We start from the raw sequence: 23,755 nt of genomic DNA, 5'->3' as shown, positions 1-23,755 counted from the left end.
CCGATCAAATGATTATTATGTTCCAATTGGGATCATAGGATATTTCTATTTTTTCCTTTTGAAAAAGAAAGGGCATTTTGTATTTGTTTGCAAATTGTAAGTGACAACATGATTAGCTCATAGTGTCACATAAAGAATAAAAGAGGAAAAAGGGGACCAACATGTCAAATCCGCCATTGCCCATAGTTTCGAGCCCCTCGACTTCCCGTTGGTCGGCAAATCAAATCCAGCAGCGTGCAATCCACGCGGGCGGCACGAGTCCCCCTGTATAAACCAAACAGCTTCCTCACAAATCTCCAAATTCGCACTTCCTCGAACAAGCACGCGGACTCCGCTACCAACCAGTGAGCAAAAGAATGCAGAGCCTGCAAGCCAAGGCCGCCGAGTGGAGCGGCGTCGACTCGGCCGACGCGTTCGCCATCGACGAGACAAACCTGTTTCAGAAACTCGGCCTCCAGGCCTTCATCAACCTCTCCACCAATTTCTACACCAGGTTCGTTCTCTGGTTCGTCTTTCTTCAGTCTTCATCAATCTCATCGTACCACATGCTGAATTGGATTGGATTGGATTGGTAGTGAATTTACGATTATGCCCTTGATCGGCAGGGTATACGATGACGAACAGGAGTGGTTCCGGTCGATTTTCGCCAATTCGAAGAAGGAAGACGCCATCCAGAACCAGTACGAGTTTTTCGTGCAGAGAATGGGAGGCCCAAATCTCTTCTCTCAGAGAAGAGGTATGTGTGTGTCAAGTTTTTTGGTATTTCCATTTTATTGTCCAAATTTGCATTTGGTTTGTGTTATGGAGGCCCGAATTTAAGTCCGTAACATTATTATTGTGTGTGACGATAACTTTACGTGACATTCTTATGGGGCGTATGATAAATTTAGTATTCATAATTCACAATTTTGGAAGGGAAGTGTTATTGGCACTTCAAAAATCTCATTCTACACTTTACTGCTCATGTATTTTTCTTTCATAATATAGAAAGTTTGGAGTGTAGAATGAGATTTTTGAAGTGCTAATAACAATTCCCTTTTGGAAATACTGTTGTTTGTCATATCATGTTATGTGTCGTTGAACGAGTTTGATTTAGTTTACTTAACACACGAATTTCCAAAAACAAAACTCATCCAATGCTACATAGCATTTGATGCTCGCAACTGTTCCGTTGGATGCTCGCAACTGTTACGTGATTTTATTGTTACACTGAATATTTCTCCGAACAATGAAATATGTACCAGTCCAATATGACTGGTTAAAATTTAGCAAATGCATTGCATTGAAGCCCGTGACATTTTGATTACCAATCTGAGTCCTTAATGTTGTAATTGGAAATTGGCAGGCCATCCTGCTCTGATTGCACGCCACCGTCCATTTCCCGTCACGCACGAAGCTGCGGAGAGGTGGCTGCATCATATGCAGCAAGCACTGGACACTACTCCAGACATTGATGCAGAGTCCAAGGTCAAAATGATGAACTTTTTCAGGCACACTGCGTTCTTCCTTGTGGCCGGAGACGAGTTGAAGAAGAGACAGAATCCGGCACAATAACCTCTTAGTAAGCATCACCAGCAGCAACCACCGCGCGTGCCAAAGATTTTAGACAGGAAATTAATCTCCATATTCAGAGCTCAATTGTGTTGTGTTGTGAAGACATAGGAGAAACAAGATTGTATTACTTGTCAAACCCTCTTCATTTTTGTGCTTAAATGAGCACAACTTGATACATTATTAGCCACTTATGAATAAATCATGAAGAAATACATTTCGTACCCTAAAATTGAAACATTCAAAGGTTCTCTCCTCTTGCACTTGGCGTTTTTGCTTCCGTTGGGGACGAGCATACAACATCGAGGATGTCATTGCGACAACTTCTCAAGTCAATAAGATTCTACCATGTGTTGAAGTTACATAATTATGTTTGGTTGGTTTGGAATACCGTTACACTGACATCCCTGTTGCACAAAAGTTGTTCTTCTTGCATTGAGATGACAAGCTAAGTTCCAAACGCTAAAAACCTAGTTGACAGAACAAAAACAAGAAAATGATATAATAGCTAGCAATTTTCCATGAATTATTGTCCAGATGCATCCATTTTACAAGGATTTTCTTTCCATATATATGTATAGAGGTAAGTCTGTATATATAAGCCGTTTGATGCAGTTAGCAGGACGAGATTAAGAAAACCAGGTTCGATATGTAGTTTCTGCAACTTATAGAGTCCGTAAAAGGAGGCATGGATCGTGTAAAGGTGCAGCACATTCCTGGTTTCCATGCCTTCTGCAATGTATACTAGACAAGCTTTCGTGATGCCTCCTTCTATGGACTCTATAAGTTGCAGTGGGACAAGCCTCTAATTCAGTTCTCTATATTGAAAAAGAACTCAAGATTCCGGCAATGTCTTCAATTCCACATCTCCGCATCTCGTCACTTGCATTTTTACATTTGTAATGCCTTTCCTTGTAAGTTGGATCATATTCCAGACGACTTTAATGATCTGTCCCTTTGAGTCAACGCGTGATGGAACTTGTAGTTTCTTCAACTTCCTAAAATTTGATCCCATTTATTAACTAAACACATACCAATCACTGATGTAATGGTACACGATCAGATGTCGTAGGCTGACTAACTTTGAAATGGCTCTTGGAAGTGTCTATATCCTACTGTCACGGGATGTTCAAAGCTTCAAGGTTGCACATCCACTCTATGGATTCTGGCTCTTGGAAGTGTCTATATCCTTCAGATTCAAATATCTCAAATCGGATAGGTGCACTAGTTCATTCGGGACTCTAACAACTGGGACGTCCTCCAAATCAAGAATTGTCAGCAACTTGAATCTAGAAGGCAATTTCTTAAACTCATACAACATTTTTGTGGCAAAGATCGGCAAGAAGCAACCGAAGCTTTGATATACTTGTGCAAGAATTAAATTCTTCAGTTATTCGAATTGACAATCTACGCATTCCAACTTCTTTGCCACTTCTCTGCCAACAAATGCAGCAGCAAAATTTTCCTTTCTTGATATCAACAGAGCAACCTGAGGCGGAAGATCATGCATCTTACATGTTTTTGCTCTTCCATCTTCATTCGTTTGCATAATTTGCAGCATGCTACGTGCGGTAAATTCCGTAAGATGGTCCTTTGCAACTTCTTCTGGTGTGACCCCATCATTAGGTTCAACAAATTCTTCAGCTATCCACAACCTAATCACCCATTTAACTTGCAGTTTGTGGTTAGGATGTGGACAACTTTGGCTTTGTTCTTTCGGAAGGCTGTGCAAACAAAGAGGAAAGTTAAGTTCTATATTTCTTGATATATCCGAGTAATCACAGAAACTGTACAAAATAGAGACTAAAAAGGTTCAAACTCAAAACACTCAAGGTTCTCTCTTTTCGTCTTGTGTTTTTACCTTCTATGTGAGCAAAACTCACCTACATGGCTACACCGTAATGTCACTGTGACGGTATCTCAAGTCAATCATGCACTACCAAGTAAAGAAGTTAAAACACATAATAATGTCTGATTGGTTTAGAATACCGTAATAGTGACGTATTATTTGTATGAAAGTTCTTCTCCTTGTAAGTCCAAAGACTAAAACTTTGGCCAAATTCAATCATTTTACATGTAATCACGAACATGATTAGCAAAACGAGCTTAGAAAAACCGGGACAAGTTATCCGGCCCCATCCATCCCATCCCACCGTCGAAATTCTTCGAATATATTTTCGGATCACAAGACGCTTGCGACGTGACTAAAACAAAAAAAATTCTTCATCTCTATCTTAGGTTCGATTCTCCATTCTCAATTATCACTTGTGTCAAAAGCAATGTTCATAATTGGTAATCGAGCGATTACCAAATATGCTCGCTTAAAATGTAGTCTAACAAAACAAAAACATAAATACAAGAACATTTTACGTTGAGATTAAAAATTAAAGGAAAATTAACGAAAAAAAAAATTGTTTTAATGAAAAATGACAAATAAAGATGTAGTGAATAGTACAAGGGAAATGTAAAAATGTGATTTTTCGTTAAAAATAAACAGTACCAGAAATATTTCATTAAAACTCCGTTAAATTAATCAGAGCCAAAAAATAATGTTTCTTCGTTTTTGTGTTGAAAATGTCACATAACATATCGTATTAATTATGACATATTGTCTTATATTCTCAATTATTTCACGACATCTTTCTCTCTCTAATTTTGGCACGCACGTTGGCTGACAATGTCACTTGGTCATTCACGGTGATTGCTTTTGATAAATTCTGTGTTTTACCAAGAAATTTTTGTGTAGGGCCGCCTCAGTGCACATCACCCATAAAAACGAGATTATCTCATATCATTGATTTATAATACGATAATTATTTATTAAAGGGGTTATGTAATTAAGCTTTAGTTTCTGTGATGCCAACGTCCATAATCAATTGCCATGTGTTGAAAAAATGCAATGCCCGTCTAATAAGAAGTCGTTACGGTGACACGAGGTATCGTTTGGTATGCAGACGGGACGGGACGGAACGGAATGGGATGGGATGGAACGGGACAGGACGGAACGGAACAGAGCAGGAGCAAAGATGCCCTCGGATGGAAACAAGGAGGAAGAAGAAGGAGACGGAGAGGTTATAATTTTGTGTTCCACGGATGTGGAACGAGTCGTTCCAGGGGGTAAGGTGGAACGAAAATTCACCCAAAATTCGTCCCGTGGAACAGCTCGTTCCACCCGTTTTAGGCGCACCAAACGTGAGACGGAACGCCTTGTCCCACTCTGTTCCGTCCCGTCCCACGTACCAAACGGTACCCGAGAGAATCTAAACTGCATGTGGAAATCATTCGCGATTTCGGGTCACCATTTGTGTCAATGCTACCGTACACAAAATCAACTCACTTTACCCCGAACAAAAAAATATTAATGAAACTATTATCGACACTCCAAAGATATCAACAGTCTGTTAAGAAAAACGCAGAAGAGCCAAATATAACTATTTTGTAGTGCTAATAGCCTACTACCAAATCCACAAGGAAAAAGAACAAGTTAAATAAGTTACACGAAATTTCCCTCGAGTCACAACTTCATTGCCTTCTACGCGTGATTTGCATGTTTCAGCAAATTTTCCCGAGGACAAAGATATCACTAACCGAAACAAGTTTTCCGCATACAAAACAGTACAAAAGCCTCCTTCCTAGCAAAACAAATCATACACATATTAGGACATCACCACTCATACTTGTGCCTCTGTGGTGGACCTCAGTTTTCCATAAACCTCGGAACAGGTATGAGCGTAGTCTGTCATGGCGCGGAAGATCTCAGGCAAGCGAGTTTTGAGACTCCCAAGTGACTTCTCCCTCACCTGGATACAGTGTCTCTGGTGAGCTTCACATTCGTCTTCCATTCTTTTCTTCAAGCTCTCAACAATGAATTTCTTCTCTGAGACCGGGTCCTTGGGAATTGCATCTTCACCTCTCTCCTGATCCATTTCCGCGTGTCTCTGCGCGTACTTTTGGTACCAGTCTTCGAAGGCCTGACTTTTACGCAGAAACTCCTTCCGTGTCTCCTCAAACTTTTCTTTTAGCTTCATCTCTTCCTCCTGATGAAGTATGATAGTCTTTATCACAGCTGCAAAGGACGATATTGCAGATTTTGCAAGTTCATCAGGAAGCTTTTCAAGAGAATCGTGCCATGAATGGAGGAGAGCTTGGATTGGTGGACGCTGAACTCTTGGCGGGGATGATATTTTCTCTTTTAAGCTGCTCTCGATAGGTATGAGATTTAGCTTCACCCAACTATTAAGAGCTTGGATGTATTGTTTTTGATGAGTCACGAGCTTTTCAAAGTGAGAATGCCATTCTTGGAGAACATTCCAAAGCTGGACAGTGCGGTCATGGTGGTGCTTGGTTGTTTCCATCGGAGTATGGGCAATGTCTAGGGACTTTAGACCTGTAACAATCTCCAACTGGCTGCCGTGATGTGTGCACATGTTCTCCCACATTTTTGCCATCCTGTGATGCAGATGTGATGAATATATTTGCAGAGGAAACCTTTTCTCAATAGCACAATAAACAAATGGGGACATCAACTAAGAAGGAAGCAATAACTTCCACAAAATTCAACACATATCCTTACAGAAGTGGAAACCATCAGTTCAAATTTTCCGCAATAGAAATGGTGCTTTTTAGACGCATGCCAAATGATTTTAAGACAGAATAAGGATAGTCTGATCAATCAAGAAGACACTAGGGGCAACAAGAACGAAACAAAGAGATAGCGAGAATTCTCAATGCACAAACTTACCCTTCAGCTAGAGAAACAAGTTTAGGGTACAGCTGTTCATCCCGTAATTGATTTACTTCTGAAGCTGTAGAATCCATGGACTGCATGTCAACTATGTATCTTGTATGCAAATGACTTACAGCTGCTTTTGTTTTTTCCAATGTTTCAGCACTAGCACTGCGTTTCTTCTGCTTATTAAGCACTGCAACTTTTCTCTGATACTCAACCTTCATAAGCTCCCCTTGCTATCAATGTAAAGTAAGATAACAAAAAAAGGTTCAGCGTGAGAAAATAAATAAGTAGGAAGATAATTTTTGTGCTGGAAAATGATTCTCCTGATTAACCGGTGTGTACTTTTTGTGATATCAACAATCCAAATACAAAAGGGACCGCCACCACGAACAGTGTTCATGATGTGGATTGACACTAGTGAATCAAGATGAAAAGCAGCAAAAAAACAAAATGAAACAAACTAATGCAATATACCTTCACTTCATCATAAAGTTTCTTTTCCCATGCCAACATCTTATCCAAAACAGTGGCATGAGTTTCATAATCTTCTGAGTTTTCATCCTTCCCATCACCGTTTGGCATGCCTCTGAACGACTGATTCCATGTAATAACACGCATGACCCTTGCAGAGTGATCAATGTGTCCTGCACAACATCACGAGAATCAGTACCGCATCCAACAAATGATTCAAAAGATATCTCACAAAAACAAATGACAACAATATTTAAAATTCAAAAGATGTTTTTGGTAGAACGGCCATTCACACAGTGGTTTCCGAAACTAGTTTAACAATTTCCAAGTCCTCGAACAGGAAGATTCAAAGCATCAGCCTTTAAACAGAAAGGGTAAATACCGACAACTAAAGGCAACATATGGGCAAAGTGCTTATACAAAGTGCTTTTTCTCACTTTAATTTTTTTGAAAGTGCAAATATCTAAGGTTGAGATCAGATCAACAAAAAGTAATTTGAAAACCAAAGATTTATCATTTTGATATTTAAAGGCTTAAGGCCCGAGTGAAGTCAAGATGTTTGCCCACATGTTTTTTATAGGACAATTTGTAGACATTTTTGAAAGCTTTTGAGAAGAAAATAAGGTCTCTTTCAAACTTCAATATCAACTTAACCATTACATTACACCTAAGGAGCAGAACAAAAACAAGAACATCATATAAAGAATTTGGCTTAAGGGGAATTCATAGAACTCGTATACCTCGATTATCTGCAAAATTCGAGTGATAGTGCAACCGAGTGGCCTCGAGCATCTTCGAAACCTCCTGAGCACTCTCCGAGGCCTTCAAGAAATGGTCGTCAATCTTATTCAATATGTCCATCAAAGTCACACCAGGAATCACATTAGCTACTCTCCTGCTAAACTCCGGTGGCGCAGTCTTCGAATGCTCGATTGCCACCGGAGTTTCCTCTTCCGCCTTCTCCTCAATCTCCTCCACCTTCTCCGGAGTCTTGGGCTCAACCTCATCACCCAAATCAGCACCACCGCCAACCCCCATATTCTCATCTTCACCAAATTCCTCAGCCTCTTCATTCTCACTCAAAGATGGTCCCGGCATGTTATCCACCATAAAGAAATAGTCCCAAGCCATGCCCTTCGACTCCGGCATCGGAGGCACCGCCTTCATCTCCGGCGTCCTCGGCGGCGACGATGTCGTCTCCGAAGCCCCATTTCTCGATCTCCTCTGAAACCCTTTATGGCTCTCATCCTCATCATCATGTTCATGGTCCTCTTCTTCCTCATCCTCCTCCGCAATGGCCAGCCCAACTCTCCGCCCCCCCATTTTCCGAGCCTCAGCGCTCATCACTGGCATGCTGGTGGCCCGCTTGATCGGGCTTGGAGTGAAAGTGGGCAGAGGCGGCGGAGGCGGCGGAAGGTTCAGGTTCTCGAGATGGGGCGGCGGAGGCGGCGGCGGCTCAGATGCGGGGTCCATCGGCCGATGTTGGCCGTGAAGGATTTCCATCTCCGGGGTCACTTGGGTTTCTCCATGGCCGTAATCACTCAACGCGGCACCGGCGTTCTTCAAGGCCACGGCGTAGCCAGAATGGCCGGAAGCGAAGGCGTTCCTGGCCACCACCGCCTCTTTCATCAGGTTCCGGCGGTCCTTGCATCGCAACACGGATTCCTCGTTTTCGATTCTCGATTGGGCGCACCCCATTTTTCGTGGGTGTCTTGAAAAAACCACTAAAAACTCCTTAAAGTTGTGTACTTTTTGACATTTAAGAGCAAAGGGTTGAAAAAAAATACAAAAAGAAGATGTGGGCTTTGGGTTTGGTGCTTCTGGGTGCGGCTAAAACGGCGCCGCTTCCATGGAAATGGCAGAGCGAAGCTTGTCGGAGCTGAGTTTTGGGAGCTCTGGTAGGTCAGAGAGATTTGAGAGAGAAGAGAGGGTTCAATGGAGGAGGAGGACAATGAAGTGAAATGAAAAGAGAGTGAGTGCTGCCAAAACAGGTGCAGAAGTGAGCAGACAGAGCAGAGAGAGAGAGGATAGAAAGAGGAGAGAGAGAGGGAGTGACTTTTTTGTGTACTCGCACGGAACGGAGGAATTAACGTCTACTCGCGCGCTTTGATTACTCGGTGTCCCTAATTATGATTTTTTAAAGTAACGGTCACATTTTTTGAGGCACGTGAAACGGCGTCGTACTCGTTGATTAGTGAATTAAGTGGTGAATCAGTCAAAAATTGAGTAGGCAACCAGATAATTACCTACCTAATTACTTGCTTCATTTGAAAAAGTAAAGAAAAAAAATTACTTAATGTGAAATGGAATAAACGTTCAGTTGGGGTGAATTAGGTAAAAGGAAATATTACTGTGGCCGCCACTAGAAGAGCTATTCATGCGATTTGAAATTTTGATCATCTCCAACAAAAACTTTCCTTTTTGTGCCGTTGTCATGGAGAGTGGATCCTCCGTCCTCCCCCAGATCCTCTTTACAAATATTTCAGAAATCTTCTAATCACATCCATTTATTATATATTATGCAGTCAATTTTTATTAGACACTATTTATATTCAATTTTAAATAAAAAAAAATTATAATAATTTTTTACCGCACGATATACAATAAACATATGTGATTGGAGGATCCGACGAGGATCGTCCTAGGTTGTCATGTGCCTAATAAGTTACTTAAAATAGAATGTCATTATTGTTCTTAACAATGTACAAGTTCTTTTTAGAGAGAATTCTTGTCATTTCATTTAACGAAAATGGTACATACTCATATGAGTTTTAAAGCAAACGGAAGGGATGAAATTTTCAAGGGAAAATAGCCTCATAAACACGTAAGTCTTTTGTAAAACAATTGGTTAAAAGTATCCCGCTTTGCACCCGAGACTTGGAGCTAGTTTCTCCTCCCACTATGTGCTTTGTATAAAAAAAAGTACACGTTTATTGGACGAGCCCTCAGCCCTATCGGCAGGGACCTGATTGTCTACCCTCCTCCGTCTCATACTTTTTTCATCCCCTCTTATTTCTGTGGTCACAGTTAAGTCATGTCAACATTTTATATTCCTATTGCCTTTTGATTTATTATTTCTATAAAAAAAATCAATATAAAATGTTGACGTGACTTAACCGTGACCGCAAAAATAAGAGGAGATGGAAAGGGTATGAGATGGGGAGGGCAGACAATCCAGGTCCTATTGGCATTGCCAAATTGTAAAAACATAAGTTTTAAATTGCACAAAACTAGAAAAAACAAATCAGGTGTTATTAATTACCCCATTAATAGAATCTATAATTTTAAAATATATTTTACAAAACATTTTTGCTCATCCTCTCAAGTGATAGTAATGTTCACCCCTCTACTTACTATTATTGAATGAGTTTAAATTTTAAGAATTGTGAAAGTAAATCAACTTTTTTCATTGGTTCAACACTTTTGTTGCTTTGCTGGGAGAAATGTCAAAATCCATTAGAAATGTATCATACATCCCCACGGACACAGGTCCTCTCCGGATCCATGTTTCATAATCCATCAAATCCATGTATCCAGATTGTTAAAATTTGATCCAATGGCTACAAATAAGGCTCACTTTTAAAAATTTTAATAACTTTAATCGTTGGATCAAATTTCAACGATTTGGATACATGGATATAGTGGATTAAGATACATACATCCAGAGAGGACCCATGTCCCATCCCCACACTATCCATGGAATAAGATATAAATTTGAACATCTAGCCATTAATTAGAAATTAAGGCTGCATTTGTTGCATCAGACTATCTCAGACTGGACTAGCTTCAGGGACTAAGTTGGACCGGCTTGACTTGGACTAAGCAGGATAATAATAGTGAAGTGTTTGGTGCAGTGCCATACTAATTTATGGACTAAAATTATTTTAGAGCCCAAAATATTTTTTTATCATGTTTAATTTACTTTTACTTTAAAAAATCAAAAGCAGTCAAATATTATATCATCAAAATATTATTTTTAATTTACTTTCCTTTCTCTTATCTTCATTGTTTCTATCAAACTCTGCATCTAACCCCTATTTCTCTGCTGCTCTCTTTTCTCCCAATTAGTCAAATCTCCCTCATCTTTGCCCTTCCACTTCTTGCCTTCTCAACATATTTGGGGTTTTTGCAATTCCCAAATTCCCCCTTCTTCATGTTTTTGGCTGAATCATGTGTTGAGACATCGCGTTGTTCGTCATCGAATCTTCAAACATCTTCTAGGGAGCGGTAAAACCGGCCTGCAGTAAGGCCCGACAAGCTAACCGGAGGAGAGTGGAGGATTGTGGAGTCAAGGGAGTGAGAGACTAAGGTGACTTGGGGTTGGAACGCTTGGATTTCTCGAGACGCTGCAAAACCCAGAAACGATCTTAATAGTCCGACGCTTTTCGAGGTCTCTCGCTAAGAACCCCTAGCGAGCTCTTTAGTCCATGCGAGTCCCACCTAATCTCTTTAAAGTTAGTCCTTTCTGTTAACAAACACTGGACTATACTAACTCTTAGTCTAGTCCAGTCCAATGAAACTTAATAAGGGCAAACAAACACACGCTAAAAGCAAAGGGCAAGGCTTTTTTATACCTAATTTGATAAAATACCGAAATTCAACAACAAACCCCATGCCAAAGTGGCAGTGCATCAAACCTATCCCTCGACCATCATCATCATTTGTTCCAACTTTCTCACATGACACAATGTGATTAATTTAAAACATACACTTGCTATCCCCTTACTTCTCCCATAGAAAGAGTGAATTCTACCAGTTACCCCACCAAGAGAAACTTCCCATTGGTAAATCGAGTTTAAGAAAGAGTTGACGAGAACTTAGGGCTGTTAATTTTTCGACTGGGATAAAACACTTGTTTAACCTAAACAATAACTGTACAAACAACGGCATTCACTACCTGAAGATGATACAAAGGAATTTACACTTTTCTTCGGTGATGGTGCTCATATGAAGCAGACCGTCCAGTTATTTCCTACCCCCAAAAACTTCACATGAGATTCACAACAGCCGGAAACCGGTCCTGAACAAAAGACTTGCACCTGCGCAACCATGATATTGCCCGATCCTTGAATTACGGCCCAACCATATAAGTTCTTTCATCACCTTTCTAATAAAAATGGGGGAGAAAAAAAAGATTGCGTAAATAGACTGAATTCACACAGAGAGAGAGAGAGAGAGAGATGATACAGACTAAACAGAATATGCATATACATGATTTTAGAGTCTCTCCTACTCAAGGAAATGACAACGAATGATGCACGTATTTAACTGTAACTTAATGTGTTGGATCTACACTGTACACAGGAATACATCATATGCATGCCCAAAGCCTTGAAAGCCTTTGAATTGAACTTTCATGAGTCACTTCCGCACAAGTAGATTAAAAAAAACAAAGATCATTCACGAATGTCTATTATAAAAATGGCAGATCCTGTTAATTTGACAATTTCATAAAGCTCCAAAAGAGGAGAAAAGCTTCTTTTGAATCACAATGCATAGAGCCGACGTGAAAATGATGGCCAAAAAAATTCATTGAGCAATGCAATTAAGTAACTCAAAATGAATGTAGAGATCTTTCTTTGTTGTAAAACTTACCAGTGGGAGTTAGTTCACCCAGCCACATTGCTTATTTCTTCTTAAGTGCAGGTTTGAGTTTAAGTTCCGCTTTGAGTTTTCTCAACTCCTTTCCTTGTTGCTAAAACAAAATTTGAAAGGAGAAAAAAGTCATTTGAGATAGTTTCGCAAAGGAAACAACACCCAGAAACATTAAATCGCATATTATTCAAACACAATACAATATATTGTAAATGACAATGAATATTTCCAAGACCTTATATAAGTTCCTCCACAAGAGATCTGATCTTTCTTGTTGTAAACACCACTCCATGGCCATATCGTATTCAATAGTGTTGGGCTGGGAACAATGTGAAGTAGATATGGCTTCTTTCTGGATCCAAAAAGGAAGAAGTATAAACATGTAGATGAGAAGGCAGTGAAAACAGAAACAAACAATACCAGCGTTATACGCTTGTGTTTCTCATATATGTGTTGATGCTTGTAGAGAGAGAGATGCAACTGTACCATTTCCCGTGCATTTTGGTGCCGTAGTTTCTCAATAGTAAGATGACCAAAAAAGGGTGCCTTCTTTTCTGAGGAACAAGGAGTTCCAAAGCTGCCAACAAGAGGCCTACAAATTGTATAAAAACTATCATCATGTGAACCACACTATTTGCAGAAATTAGCTGTATATAAAGTAAAAGTTGATAATCACATTGAAATTGACAGAAGCTCGTCTCCTTCGTCAATCAAAAACAGTTAATTAACAGAACCTAGAGAAAAAAATACCACCTAGTGAAAAATTCTTACATGTCAACTGCTTGGAATTGATAAGACAGAAAAATAGGATACAGCAGAAAAGATTACCAGTAAGTCATAAGAAAGGACTTCAAAATAAAAAAACTTGGTATGTGGAGTATTCTAAATTATTTAATGGGGACTGGAACAGAGAAACAAGGAGAAATAAAACAAGATATAGAGACTAAATAGCAAACAGATGCATCATGCTGTAGAGCCTGATGACACGACCTATGCCAGAATATTAGCCAACTACAAACCTTCCATTTGACAACAATAAACATCCCTTATCCAATTCTCTAACAACCTTTTGTGCTGCTTCCCTAGTTTTGAGAATAACAAGAGCTTGTCCTACAATAAGAACAAACAAATAATTTAGAAGTAGACTATAAGCGTAATTTCATCCATGTTGTGTTTACAAATAAATGTTATCATCTGAAAACAAGATCAAGTCAATTTTTCTGAGAAAATAGATAGGAGAATAAATATAAGATTTAAATACATTATCCATACCATAGTGAGGACTAGAATTTGCGGTCCGCTGAATCATCTTAGCCGTGCAGCTCTCCTTAAAACCATGCCATAGTATGTCCTGAAATGTAATACAAAAGATCAAATGAGATGTTGCTCTAAAGTAGAAAACCCAACACATAAGTGGCAGCCTAGAGTTGACAAAGATGAAAAATTGAACGAGTACAAACACAACTACATACTGCATTAGTACATTTAGTTCAAAATCTATACTCCAAGTAATAACAGTGTTTGCAACTAAAGCTCCAATGCGACTATTACCTCCACTAGAGCTGAAGTGCATGCTGGATCCAAATTCTGGAGCAGAACAAGGGTGCCTTGCTCATGTGCAGCCTGAATTCTATCCTCCCAAGGCTGACATTGATAAAAGACATTTCATCAGTCCAACATGGCACTCACTACCGTCCACATTAAAACATCCACTAAATGTCAATTTAAAGGAACTTCTCTTTTAACTTTTTTGGTGAAAGTAATTACTAATTGAGGTTCAAATTGGGAACACCCCATTATGTTTCCTTGCCCCTAGGCCATAGAGTGGAAGACAGTTTCGAGGCCTTACAGGTGCAATGCACTAGAATCAAATTCAACAATAAACAAAAACTTGAGATTCACAAGCAAAATTAACAATTAAAACCAAGAATAGAAGTGAAAATGAACAACTCACAAATCCCTTGAACCATGTTCTTCTGTCCTGCAAGAATGAAGATGAGCAACTGTAAGAGCTAAATACAAGGTTAACTTTTTTGGAATCTTTATGTTATCATTTTGGAAGAACTAGGCATTAATAACACAAAATAACTAACAGTAAATCTGACCACCAACCCTCAAGGGGTGTTTAATAAGCACTTGTAGCCAAAGCGCTTTCTAAACAAGTAGTTCCAATTGAGCTTTAAAGCGCTTGCGGATAACCAAAAAACTTCTTCAATGCTTGGTAGAAAAACTTAAAAATGATTGTGGCTTATTAAAGCACTTATGAGCCTAGTATTGAGGGTGGACGTAGGGTGACTTGCACGGTAGGCTAGGTCCATAGTTTGAAACCATCTAATGTGAAAAAAAAGAAAAGATTAATGAGTATAAAATCACTTATGAGTAACCATACTTCCTAAAAAAGAAAGTGCCCTTGGTTATCTAAAAATGCTTTTATCCATTCTAAAAGAAGTTCCAAATGAGCCCTTAGGCCCCCGTTTGTTTGGCCTTCTTAGCTAGGATTGGCTTAGTTATTGTCCTAGTTCCTTGTTTGGCACGGTTAAAGGACTAGCTTTAATGAGATTAAGTGGGAAGAGCCTTCGCGCCTCACCACTAATACCGTGTGAAAAGTTGGGATTAGCAGTCCGCGTTCATTTTCCCCATCGTTTTCACCCATTTCAATGAGAATCCTCTCCATCATGAACTTCGACTCAGTGGTGAAGGGCTGCGCAGGATCTTGAGGTGCCTCGTCGTCCCTGCCACTTAAGAGCTTCTGCTGCAAAAAGGCATCGATGGCTTCTGAATTCGAACCCATTCGGACAAAGGCAATAAGGATCGGTTGTTCTCGTCATCTGTGACCTAGGTGGTTGTGGAAGTTACCTAAGAAAAGGGTGTGGTGGTGCTCGGGTAGGAGGAGGCTATGATTTTGACGGATTGGAGGGATTCGATTTGGGTTTCAAATGGGATCCAACAAGTAAATGATTGAACTTAGCTTTCGTCTTGACTTTTGGGTTTTTCATCTTGATCTTCCAACTTCTAGAGGGATTCGATCCAAGTTTCAAATGGGATTGGAGGGATTTGATTTGTCATGCTTCTAGAGCTCTCCAACTTCTTAAATTGGAGGGAGAAAAAGAGGAAGAGGGGAGAGAGAAAGTGGCACAAAGAAAAAGAGGGAGAGGTTTAAAGAGAGTGGAAGAGGTTTCTATAAAAAAGAAACAGATAGAATTAATATCAAAATACTAATAGATATGGATTAAATACTATAATATTAGAGTTAGTATAATTATCCTGCACCAAACGCTTAACTAAGTCAGGTCCAGTTTAGTCTATTCTAAGTCGGTTCAGCTAAATCCATGAAGCTAGTCTAGTTCGATTTAGTCGATACAACAAACGCACTCTTAGTGTTCTAAATGAAAGGAGCACAATGAAGAAGGAAACAAGTAAAAACTACTTTCAACCCAATAAGGGTTTCACCACGTGGACACTAATCAAATTTAGCAAGGATGAGAACAAAGGAGATGCCTCAGCTACAAATAAAATAGTGGAACATTGTTGCCATTACTATTAACTACTGGCGAAATAATTCATGACATGAACTCGCATGCAACATTTGGGAATGGTTCAACTTTATATATTGGAACACCATAAGTTTCAAAATTTACCATAATTCCGCATGGCAAGAACACGAAAAAAAATTGACGCGAATGGACAATTTGGTGAAGAAACATTTTTAAGTCATGAAAGAAGCTTTGCAAATTTGAAGTTTGGTTGATGATTTGAATACTTCTTGAAAACTTTGGTAGTAACCAATGTTGGCAAGGCATGAAGCAATTCTTGTGTAGCACATGACACACAATGTCCACACCACAATTAAGTACAAACGAGAGTCAACTCGCCACAGGTGTACAATGAATGTGTGCCAATTCTTCGAGTAGAACTCAATTATTGAATGCTACAATCAAGTGCCAATTTGTGCCTTAACTACAAAAGCCTTAACCGCAACATCCTACCTCTCCATAATTAGAACATCTCCAAGGATAGGCAATTGCAAAAACATAACTATCAACCTTCTCCAAAGTATTTAATGTTCCAAAATCAACGCTAAAAGTAGTTCCAAGTATGACAACCTAGGGAGTCGCCAAAATTTCGCATTGGAAAAACCCTCAACTATGAGAGATAGGATACATGGACACTCCACCATATAAAACAATGCATGGTATTTGTAAGACCCAAAGAAAAAAAAACATGCCAGAAATGACACCAATATTCAACTTCATATGGGGAATAACGACAACTCACGCTCTCAATAAGGGAATCATTTGGACTAGAATGAAAAGAGGAAAGAATGGCATTACTTACAACATCGGGACGTCGAGTAACTTCTTGGCCATCAACATTTTCGACCATACTTTGAGATTGTGTAGGAGGTACTTTAGGCAACTTGCCATCAGAAAGTGCCATGGATTTCTCATCGAGCTTTATCTTCTTGCAAGACTCTTCATTTGCTCCACGAGAATCCTCTACATGTTTGACTTTACGTTGAGATGCTTTAGGCAACTTGCCATTGTTGCCTTTGGAAATGGTCATTGCCTTATCATCAGGCTTCATCTTCTTGAGAAAAGCATTGTTTGTTCCAAGAGAATCCTCTACACACTTATGTTTGGATTCATCATCAAGAGCAGAGGTAGTCGATGATAAAACTTTTGTAGCATTCACACGCCTTAGGTCACTACTTTTGCTTTTGTCATTGGGCACTTCAATTGAAGTGTCAAGCTTTGGCTTTTTAGATTGTCCATGGTCCACTTCAACAGGAACCTTTGGGGATACAGCCTTTGTAACATTCATACAATTCAGGTCACTACTATTCTTTTTGTCATTGACCGCTTCAATTGAAGTGTCATTCTTCGCCTTTGGATCACAAACATTGGTACATTTTTTCTTTCTTTCCACCTCCGCAAGTATTTGCTCACTACCTTTATCATCATCAAGCTTCGCCTTCTTGGTTGGCCTATTATCCGAATCAACGTTATCCTTAGTGAACGTCACTTTTTCTTCCACTTCAACTTCTTGTGCATGAACTTTACCACGCTTAACCTCACCTTCATCACTTTTAACTTCAGAACTCAACAGGACCTTGGGATTTGACACATGTTCCTGTTTTTCATTCATTTTATCCTTTTCATTTGAATTTAAACCTACACCATAAGCAGGTTTTTCTACAAGTGATGGTTTATGCTTAACCAAATCACCATTTTCTAGTGTTGACGAATCAACAATATTTCCATTTGTCTCTAAAGTGATATTTTCTTTAAATGAGTTTTTGTTTGATAGAACCACTGTTTCATTACTTGCTATGGAATTCCCACAAACTTCATTTTTTCCTAAATCAACTTTCAGAACGCCACCAGGCTTCTGAATATCCTTTCTGTTAAACATGAATTTAACTGCAACAATTACATAAACAAAGATATAAGACTCAAAATATGGAAATAAACATGTAACTATAAGTCAAACTACAAGGCTCCAAGTTGATAGATATACATACCATCAATCCCAGCAATTGCTCCCTCTATCTTGTCGGTGATTTTTTGCAGCCCAACATCAAAGGTTCGACGAAACACAAATTCGGCCATTTGAAGCTCTTCGTCTGATGGTTGAGGATTTTCCTTGTCCTTTGAAATGCAAAGAACATTGCATTTTCCAGCAATGGCTTCCTGATTTGATTATAAAACTTCAGCAACTAGACCGTTGATCTTTAATAGTAGAATATGAAATAATTGTTGATTTATATCCTAACAACATAAAATTTTATTATGGTATCAAAGCATCGGATTTCAATGTTGAAGTCTCTGGAATTGTACCTTCCAACAAAGCTTGAAATCCACAAATGAACTCTTGTGATAAAGAGTCCCAAAATTGGGGGGCAGTGTTAGAACATAACATAACCGTTGGTCCACATCTTAACTTGTTAAGATTGTGCCACAATGCTATCATAGTATAAAGTCTAAATACAATTCCTACTAACTAAGACATGAACATAATATATTTTTCTAAGTGCTTAGTTTCATTAGTGCAAGAATATTTACTACCAATCGAAACCATTTCTCACTTGTCATATTACCATGTCTATTAGGAATATAACATCTATCAAACACTACCAAAAGTTCAAAACTCAAGTTCAGCCTTAGCATGTATTTGTAATTGTGTGTGTGAGAGAGAGAGGGGCAACATGTAATCTGACACAATTTAACTGTCATCACAAGGGGAACGCAAATCTTATTGTATTGCTGGAATTCAAAGGTGTAAGGATTGCCAATTAGAGTCTTTTAAGAAATATAAAAAATAGAACACTAAGAAGCTTAACAATGTTTCACTGTCCTACTATATCAGAGAAGTAGAATTTGTTGTAAATTATATTCAAACACTTCAACCAATCTATAAAAGAAACTGCACGGTTTATTGAACTTGGTGAAAAATGAAGTGAAAAATTGAAGACAAACTTGGCAGCAGAATGAAGAAAAGAAACAATAACATTGCAAAGATATATAGCATAGAAAGTTCCTGCATCATTATTGATTCAAAATCAGAAAGACTATTTTCATTTAAGCTAACAAACTATATACCACACCTTTATGTGATCAATTAATCATTCCATTTCTAACAAATACAAATAATAAAATTAGTTAAGAGCATAAATCAAAATGTAAGTACCAATGGATTAAGATTCGCAAGGCCCACACCATCACCGGATGCCAAAAACAACTCATTCTCAAGTACCTCTTCACCTCCAAGAAAATTTGAAATCTCACAAGGACGAAAAAACCATAGAACTTTAACTTTCTTTGCTTTCTCACCAGTTTCCCATATTTTTATTAGCTTTCCAATCTCAGGTTCAGGTTCATCTTCCTTGTAAAGATAAACGCAATCATACAGCGTGTACTCTTCACCATCAAAAGTAAAAGATTCGTAAAACTGAACGTCCTTATTTTTCCCTCCCTTTCCTTTCTTCTTTCCCCATGTAAATTCAAGCTTTTCAGTCCGTGTATCTTGTTCCATATTCCCCCACCAGGCCTCTTCAAAAGCAGACTCACAGTTAACCTGAAAAAGTAGGAAAAACCTATTACCAATATTTTGATAGAACAATTGCCAGTCAATAATGTAAGAAGATAATGATTCCCGAGAACAATTTACACCTAAGAAATCTATTTTTTTTTTTCCACTACAGTTACCAATCCCGGTTTATCTTAAGCAGAAATCGCTACTGCAGTTCAAAGCAATAAAGAGGAATACATTCCAGCGAAATGAAGGTGATTCAGGACACCACTAAATTTGTCTTATCTTAAGACTTAAATAACTGTTCGATAACAAATCAAGACTTTCTCTCCATAAATTAATAAAACAGCTTTCAATTGATACAAAAACAAACCTAGAATCCCAGACTCCCAAATTCTTGGAACACTAACACTGCACTATCTTGTGCCTCTGATTTAAGCAATCAAAATTACATCCCGAAGACCTCCGAAGGGAAAAATAATAAAAATAATTAAATGATGAAAACCACAGATAATTACACGTAGAACAATCCCCAAATGCATGAAATTCCAAAACTTTTCAACCAACCCACAAAAATCTGACAATTAAATCAAACGAATAAAACCCAGATACAACCACCAATCAAAGAAACAATTCGCGAGTGAAAATTTAACGAATTAAAAAAATGAGAGGGGCAAAATCGAACCTTACAGCGGCTCTCTGCAGAGCCGAAGATAGTAATCGATGCAATGCTGGTTCTCCAGAGAACTGGAAGAGTGCGAACCCTAAGTCGATTCGCTTTGTTTGTAAACTTGTTCTGGTTTCTGATGAAAAACCCAAAAACGATCGCGCGCTGAGATGCTGCAGGGACTCTTCCTCTTCTCTCCTCGCTCCAATTTATAGAATTTCTCGACTGTACTTGTCTCTCTGTTCTTTTTACATTTTACTTTTTATTTTTGAGTGAGAGGCTGATGCTATATTTTCTATATTATTCCCTATAATCTAACATATGTTTTTAAATGCTATATATAATAAAAACATTTGTTTTTAGATATCTCTATGATTCTTTTGTATTTTTTGGAGAAGAATACACTTATATATAAAATGCGGTTCAAATTTATCTTTGACGATAATCAAACTTAAGATCTCTCATTTACAAGTGAAGAGGAATACCACTATATCATAATTCTAAATGTTCTTATTAAAATTTAATTAAGAATAAAAAAATGTGGGTTCTCTTGGGGACATATATGCTTTACTTTGAGTGAAAGAAATCATGGAATACTGTTTAGTTGTTCAAGTAAGGGACAATAAAGCTTGGCCGTTTTTATACGGCATGCTTAATTTCAACATGTTAAACGAGAAATATTAACAACACACATTTTTCTCCTCATTTCTTGTTAAGGCTTAAAATATAGTACCTTTAGCCTTCATTGGTAATGCTTTTATTATAGCTCGTTTAGTAATTTGTAAGTAAAATGAGAGGAAGGAAAGAGGAAAAGTCATAATTGGATTTTCACATTGAAACTGCTAACTAAACTTTATAAAATTGGAGTAAATAATATTAATTTCATATAAGCTAACTACTTATTCACCTGAATAAAACCAATATAACTGAAGCATCAAATCAATTTTGACTTCACCTCTTTAATGAACTCGATCTGACGAAATCAACCATCTATACACACGCACATGGGAGGTGACATGCATTTTCTTCCTTTCGTCTTGTCATTTAAATTTTTGTTCTTTTTCTTTTTCAAGTATCTATCAGTTTAGATTTATTTATTTATTTATGGGATATGAATTGCAATTGCTTCTATATAATTTGTGAGATTTGTTGACTTCTGCCTTGCTAAATGCGAACTCTTCAATCTGTGGTGAAGGAAGCTGCTATCACCGAGGTATGTGAAGCTTTCAAAGTGGCCAGAGGTATGGTGCAGGCCTTACAAGAGAATGCTGGAAGGTTTGCATCTATGGTAACCATGTTTTGTGAGAGGCTTGGATGGCATGATTTCGAGGGCTTGGTTTGCAAGTTCCAAAATCGTGTTTCATTTGGAGTGAGAGCAGAGATTGTAGAGCTTACTACAATTCCATATATCAAGGTATGTGAACTACAGTTACATTCGTAATCTCCTTTTGATACCTGATGATAGGGGAATTTTACCGTCTGTAAAAGTAGAGATAAAAACACTTAAAAATACTTGCAAGAGAACAAAGTAGTTGCAGTATAAACGGCTTAAGCAATGTCGTTTTCCATAGGGATTGAATGAATAATTTATGTAAATATTAAATCTTAATTAATTATTTGAAAACAAAAATTGGAAGAAGTTGGTTTTGAATTTAAAAATAATAAAAACGAATTTAATTAAAAAGGTTAAAGAAATTAGCAAAGTAAAGAAAACAAAGGAAAACGTTTTGAAAACCAAATTGTAAAAGCCTAGAGTTCCGCCGTCCCTTAACAATCATACGCAATTCTTCTAATTCCTTATGAATTACACATGCATATTTTGAAGGTTAGGTTTTCTTAAAGTATGCCCTACTTGGAACCCCCAACATAGAACATATATCTAACATGCAACCCGTCCGTGACGTCCAGATCGAATGTGAACATGCAAGACTCATTAAGTTTTGTGAAAACCTTTTGAAAAACCATGTAACTCCTAAGACGTGTCATCTATCCTAAGTAGTTACACATGTTAATTACAAGAAGCCTTAGTCAATTTTAGGGACAACACTCCGCCAAAATTGCATCCAATTACTTATCTAAACATCCTAATGGTAGCTAAGCATTAAGATTTAGAGACAATTTAAAGCACAATGATTAATAATTTAAAGTATGCATGTATAATATCATAAGTAATTAAATAAAAACTACATATTCATGCTAAGGCTCAAGGCATTACCCTAGCAAACGAAACTAGTTACTAACAATCATAAAACAAAATATTATTAAAAATATGGATAGAAAATCCCACTTTTGACTGACCAAATCATCTCCGATTTGGTCCCAAAATGTCTATTTTTAAAGCTGAAGACGTCCCCTACAAATTCTCAGACTGAATCTTCCTCAAAATACGTCATCTTGACCTCCAAAATATCCAAAATGTCAATCTAGGAAAGCTGCGCGCTGAGCCTTAATTTCATCGCCATGGTCAAACGGCTTGATAGAGAAATCTGGAATTTTGACACAATCATCTTGAAAGGCACACAAACATCCTCCAATTCGAATCACTCTAAATTTCATTCGTTTGATCATTTTTTGCTTCAGAGGAAGTCGAATGTCCTATATTGAAAATATATAATTCAAAGTATCAAAATTCTATTAAAATAACTATTATATTAATACTAAGAATATGGTAGAATATATAATAAAATATCAACTCATCACCTGATATATGCTCAACAGTAATTTTTATATATTTATATGTAAACGGTATGTGTTGATCTGTAGGGTTCTCAAGCGAGGGCACTCTATAAAGCTGGCTTGCATAGCAATTGCTGAAGCGTCCATCCCTGACTCCCTGAAATAGTCAAAGCTCTTTTTGAATCTTCATCATGGAACGAACTGTTGAATAAGAAGAGTATCCAAGATAACTCTAATGATCCCAAGAAGAAGAAAATAGAGCACTCTTAAAGAAAGCTCACAAAACAAACTAATTAGCAAAGCTTTTCTTATTTAGCTCTAGGCTTTGTTTTTCCTTGGATGATGTACAATGCTTGGGGACTTGGGTATTTATAGCAAACCAAATGAAAGCTACACCACACACTTAATTAAACTAAGTTTATTTACTACCACACAAAACACATTAATTGCACCTAATTATGTTGTCTTCCACACAACCTTACCTAACTTTGCAATTGTAAGCAATTACATCATCAAACTAGATATGAACTTGGGCTTTAGATTGGGTTGTGGATTACTTATTGTTTTGGATTGACATTGATTCTCAACACTCCCCCTCAATGTCAGCTCTCATTCTTTGCACTGTATTGAGTAAACAGCGAAAAATTTCGAGCTTGCCTGTACTTAAACTTTTTGTGAACAAGTCCGCAACTTGATCATTCGTCTTGACCTGTCTAATCTCAATCTCTTCTTGCAGAACCTTTTCTCTGATAAAGTGGTAATGTACCTCTACATGCTTAGTTATTGCATGAAAGACTGGATTTTCCGCCAAGCGAATTGCCGATTGGTTATCACAGTACAATGGTACTGGATAATCTACTGGTTGATGTAGATCACTCATCAACTGTATTAGCCATGCATTCTCTTGAGCTGCCATTGCTGTTGCTCTATACTCTGCTTCAGTGGTTGACAATGATACCGTCGGCTGTCTCTTGCTACACCAAGAGATGGTTCCAGAACTAAGCTTAAACACATACCCAGTTGTTGATCTCCTG

At 38.1% G+C, this 23,755-nt stretch overlaps 3 protein-coding genes across 4 annotated transcripts; 1 reads left to right on the top strand and 2 right to left on the bottom strand.

Annotated features, from left to right (window-relative positions):
• The first annotated feature begins 218 nt into the window (after positions 1-218).
• LOC137716784 (group 2 truncated hemoglobin 3-2) lies at positions 219-1,781 on the top strand. Its single transcript, XM_068456167.1, has 3 exons — positions 219-493; positions 606-736; positions 1,346-1,781. Exons 1-3 carry the CDS (start codon positions 357-359, stop codon positions 1,552-1,554), a joined length of 477 nt encoding a protein of 158 aa, XP_068312268.1. The 5' UTR covers positions 219-356; the 3' UTR covers positions 1,555-1,781.
• Positions 1,782-4,952: 3,171 nt separating this feature from the next.
• LOC137739773 (protein ALTERED PHOSPHATE STARVATION RESPONSE 1-like) lies at positions 4,953-8,717 on the bottom strand. Its single transcript, XM_068479480.1, has 4 exons — positions 7,495-8,717; positions 6,758-6,927; positions 6,293-6,516; positions 4,953-6,000 (listed from the first exon to the last, which is right to left on the bottom strand). The coding sequence occupies exons 1-4, from the start codon at positions 8,450-8,452 to the stop codon at positions 5,223-5,225; spliced, it is 2,130 nt and encodes a 709-aa protein (XP_068335581.1). The 5' UTR covers positions 8,453-8,717; the 3' UTR covers positions 4,953-5,222.
• Positions 8,718-11,566: 2,849 nt separating this feature from the next.
• LOC137748850 (protein ANTI-SILENCING 1-like) lies at positions 11,567-20,288 on the bottom strand. Of its 2 annotated transcripts, none has more exons than XM_068489040.1 (12): positions 20,064-20,288; positions 19,037-19,423; positions 17,871-18,039; positions 16,685-17,769; positions 14,304-14,330; positions 13,901-13,993; positions 13,622-13,700; positions 13,369-13,459; positions 12,836-12,941; positions 12,585-12,701; positions 12,350-12,449; positions 11,567-11,861 (listed from the first exon to the last, which is right to left on the bottom strand). In XM_068489040.1, exons 2-11 carry the CDS (start codon positions 19,379-19,381, stop codon positions 12,381-12,383), a joined length of 2,181 nt encoding a protein of 726 aa, XP_068345141.1. In that variant the 5' UTR covers positions 19,382-19,423; positions 20,064-20,288; the 3' UTR covers positions 11,567-11,861; positions 12,350-12,380. The 2 variants fall into 2 exon arrangements, with proteins under 2 accessions (XP_068345141.1, XP_068345147.1); XM_068489046.1 differs by having other exon boundaries at positions 16,685-17,424.
• Between the last annotated feature and the right edge of the window lie 3,467 nt (positions 20,289-23,755).

This window comes from Pyrus communis, chromosome 1, assembly GCF_963583255.1.
Source record: "Pyrus communis chromosome 1, drPyrComm1.1, whole genome shotgun sequence".
In the NCBI taxonomy this organism is placed as follows: Eukaryota; Viridiplantae; Streptophyta; class Magnoliopsida; order Rosales; family Rosaceae; genus Pyrus; species Pyrus communis.
This window is presented reverse-complemented; position numbering and strand designations above follow the sequence as displayed.

Excerpts from the sequence above, each read along its gene's own strand:
- LOC137748850 (XM_068489040.1), bottom strand. The coding sequence starts at position 19,381 with ATGGAACAAGATACACGGACTGAAAAGCTTGAATTTACATGGGGAAAG. Across the intron at positions 14,331-16,684 it reads TTACTCGACGTCCCGATGTT|GACAGAAGAACATGGTTCAA; the intron begins GTAAGTAATGCC and ends TCATTCTTGCAG. Across the intron at positions 12,942-13,368 it reads TTATTGTTGTCAAATGGAAG|GCCTCTTGTTGGCAGCTTTG; the intron begins GTTTGTAGTTGG and ends TACAATTTGTAG.
- LOC137739773 (XM_068479480.1), bottom strand. The coding sequence starts at position 8,452 with ATGGGGTGCGCCCAATCGAGAATCGAAAACGAGGAATCCGTGTTGCGA. Across the intron at positions 6,928-7,494 it reads GAATTTTGCAGATAATCGAG|GACACATTGATCACTCTGCA; the intron begins GTATACGAGTTC and ends GATGTTGTGCAG. Across the intron at positions 6,001-6,292 it reads CTTGTTTCTCTAGCTGAAGG|GATGGCAAAAATGTGGGAGA; the intron begins GTAAGTTTGTGC and ends TCTGCATCACAG.
- LOC137716784 (XM_068456167.1), top strand. The coding sequence starts at position 357 with ATGCAGAGCCTGCAAGCCAAGGCCGCCGAGTGGAGCGGCGTCGACTCG. Across the intron at positions 494-605 it reads TCCACCAATTTCTACACCAG|GGTATACGATGACGAACAGG; the intron begins GTTCGTTCTCTG and ends CTTGATCGGCAG. Across the intron at positions 737-1,345 it reads TCTCTTCTCTCAGAGAAGAG|GCCATCCTGCTCTGATTGCA; the intron begins GTATGTGTGTGT and ends GGAAATTGGCAG.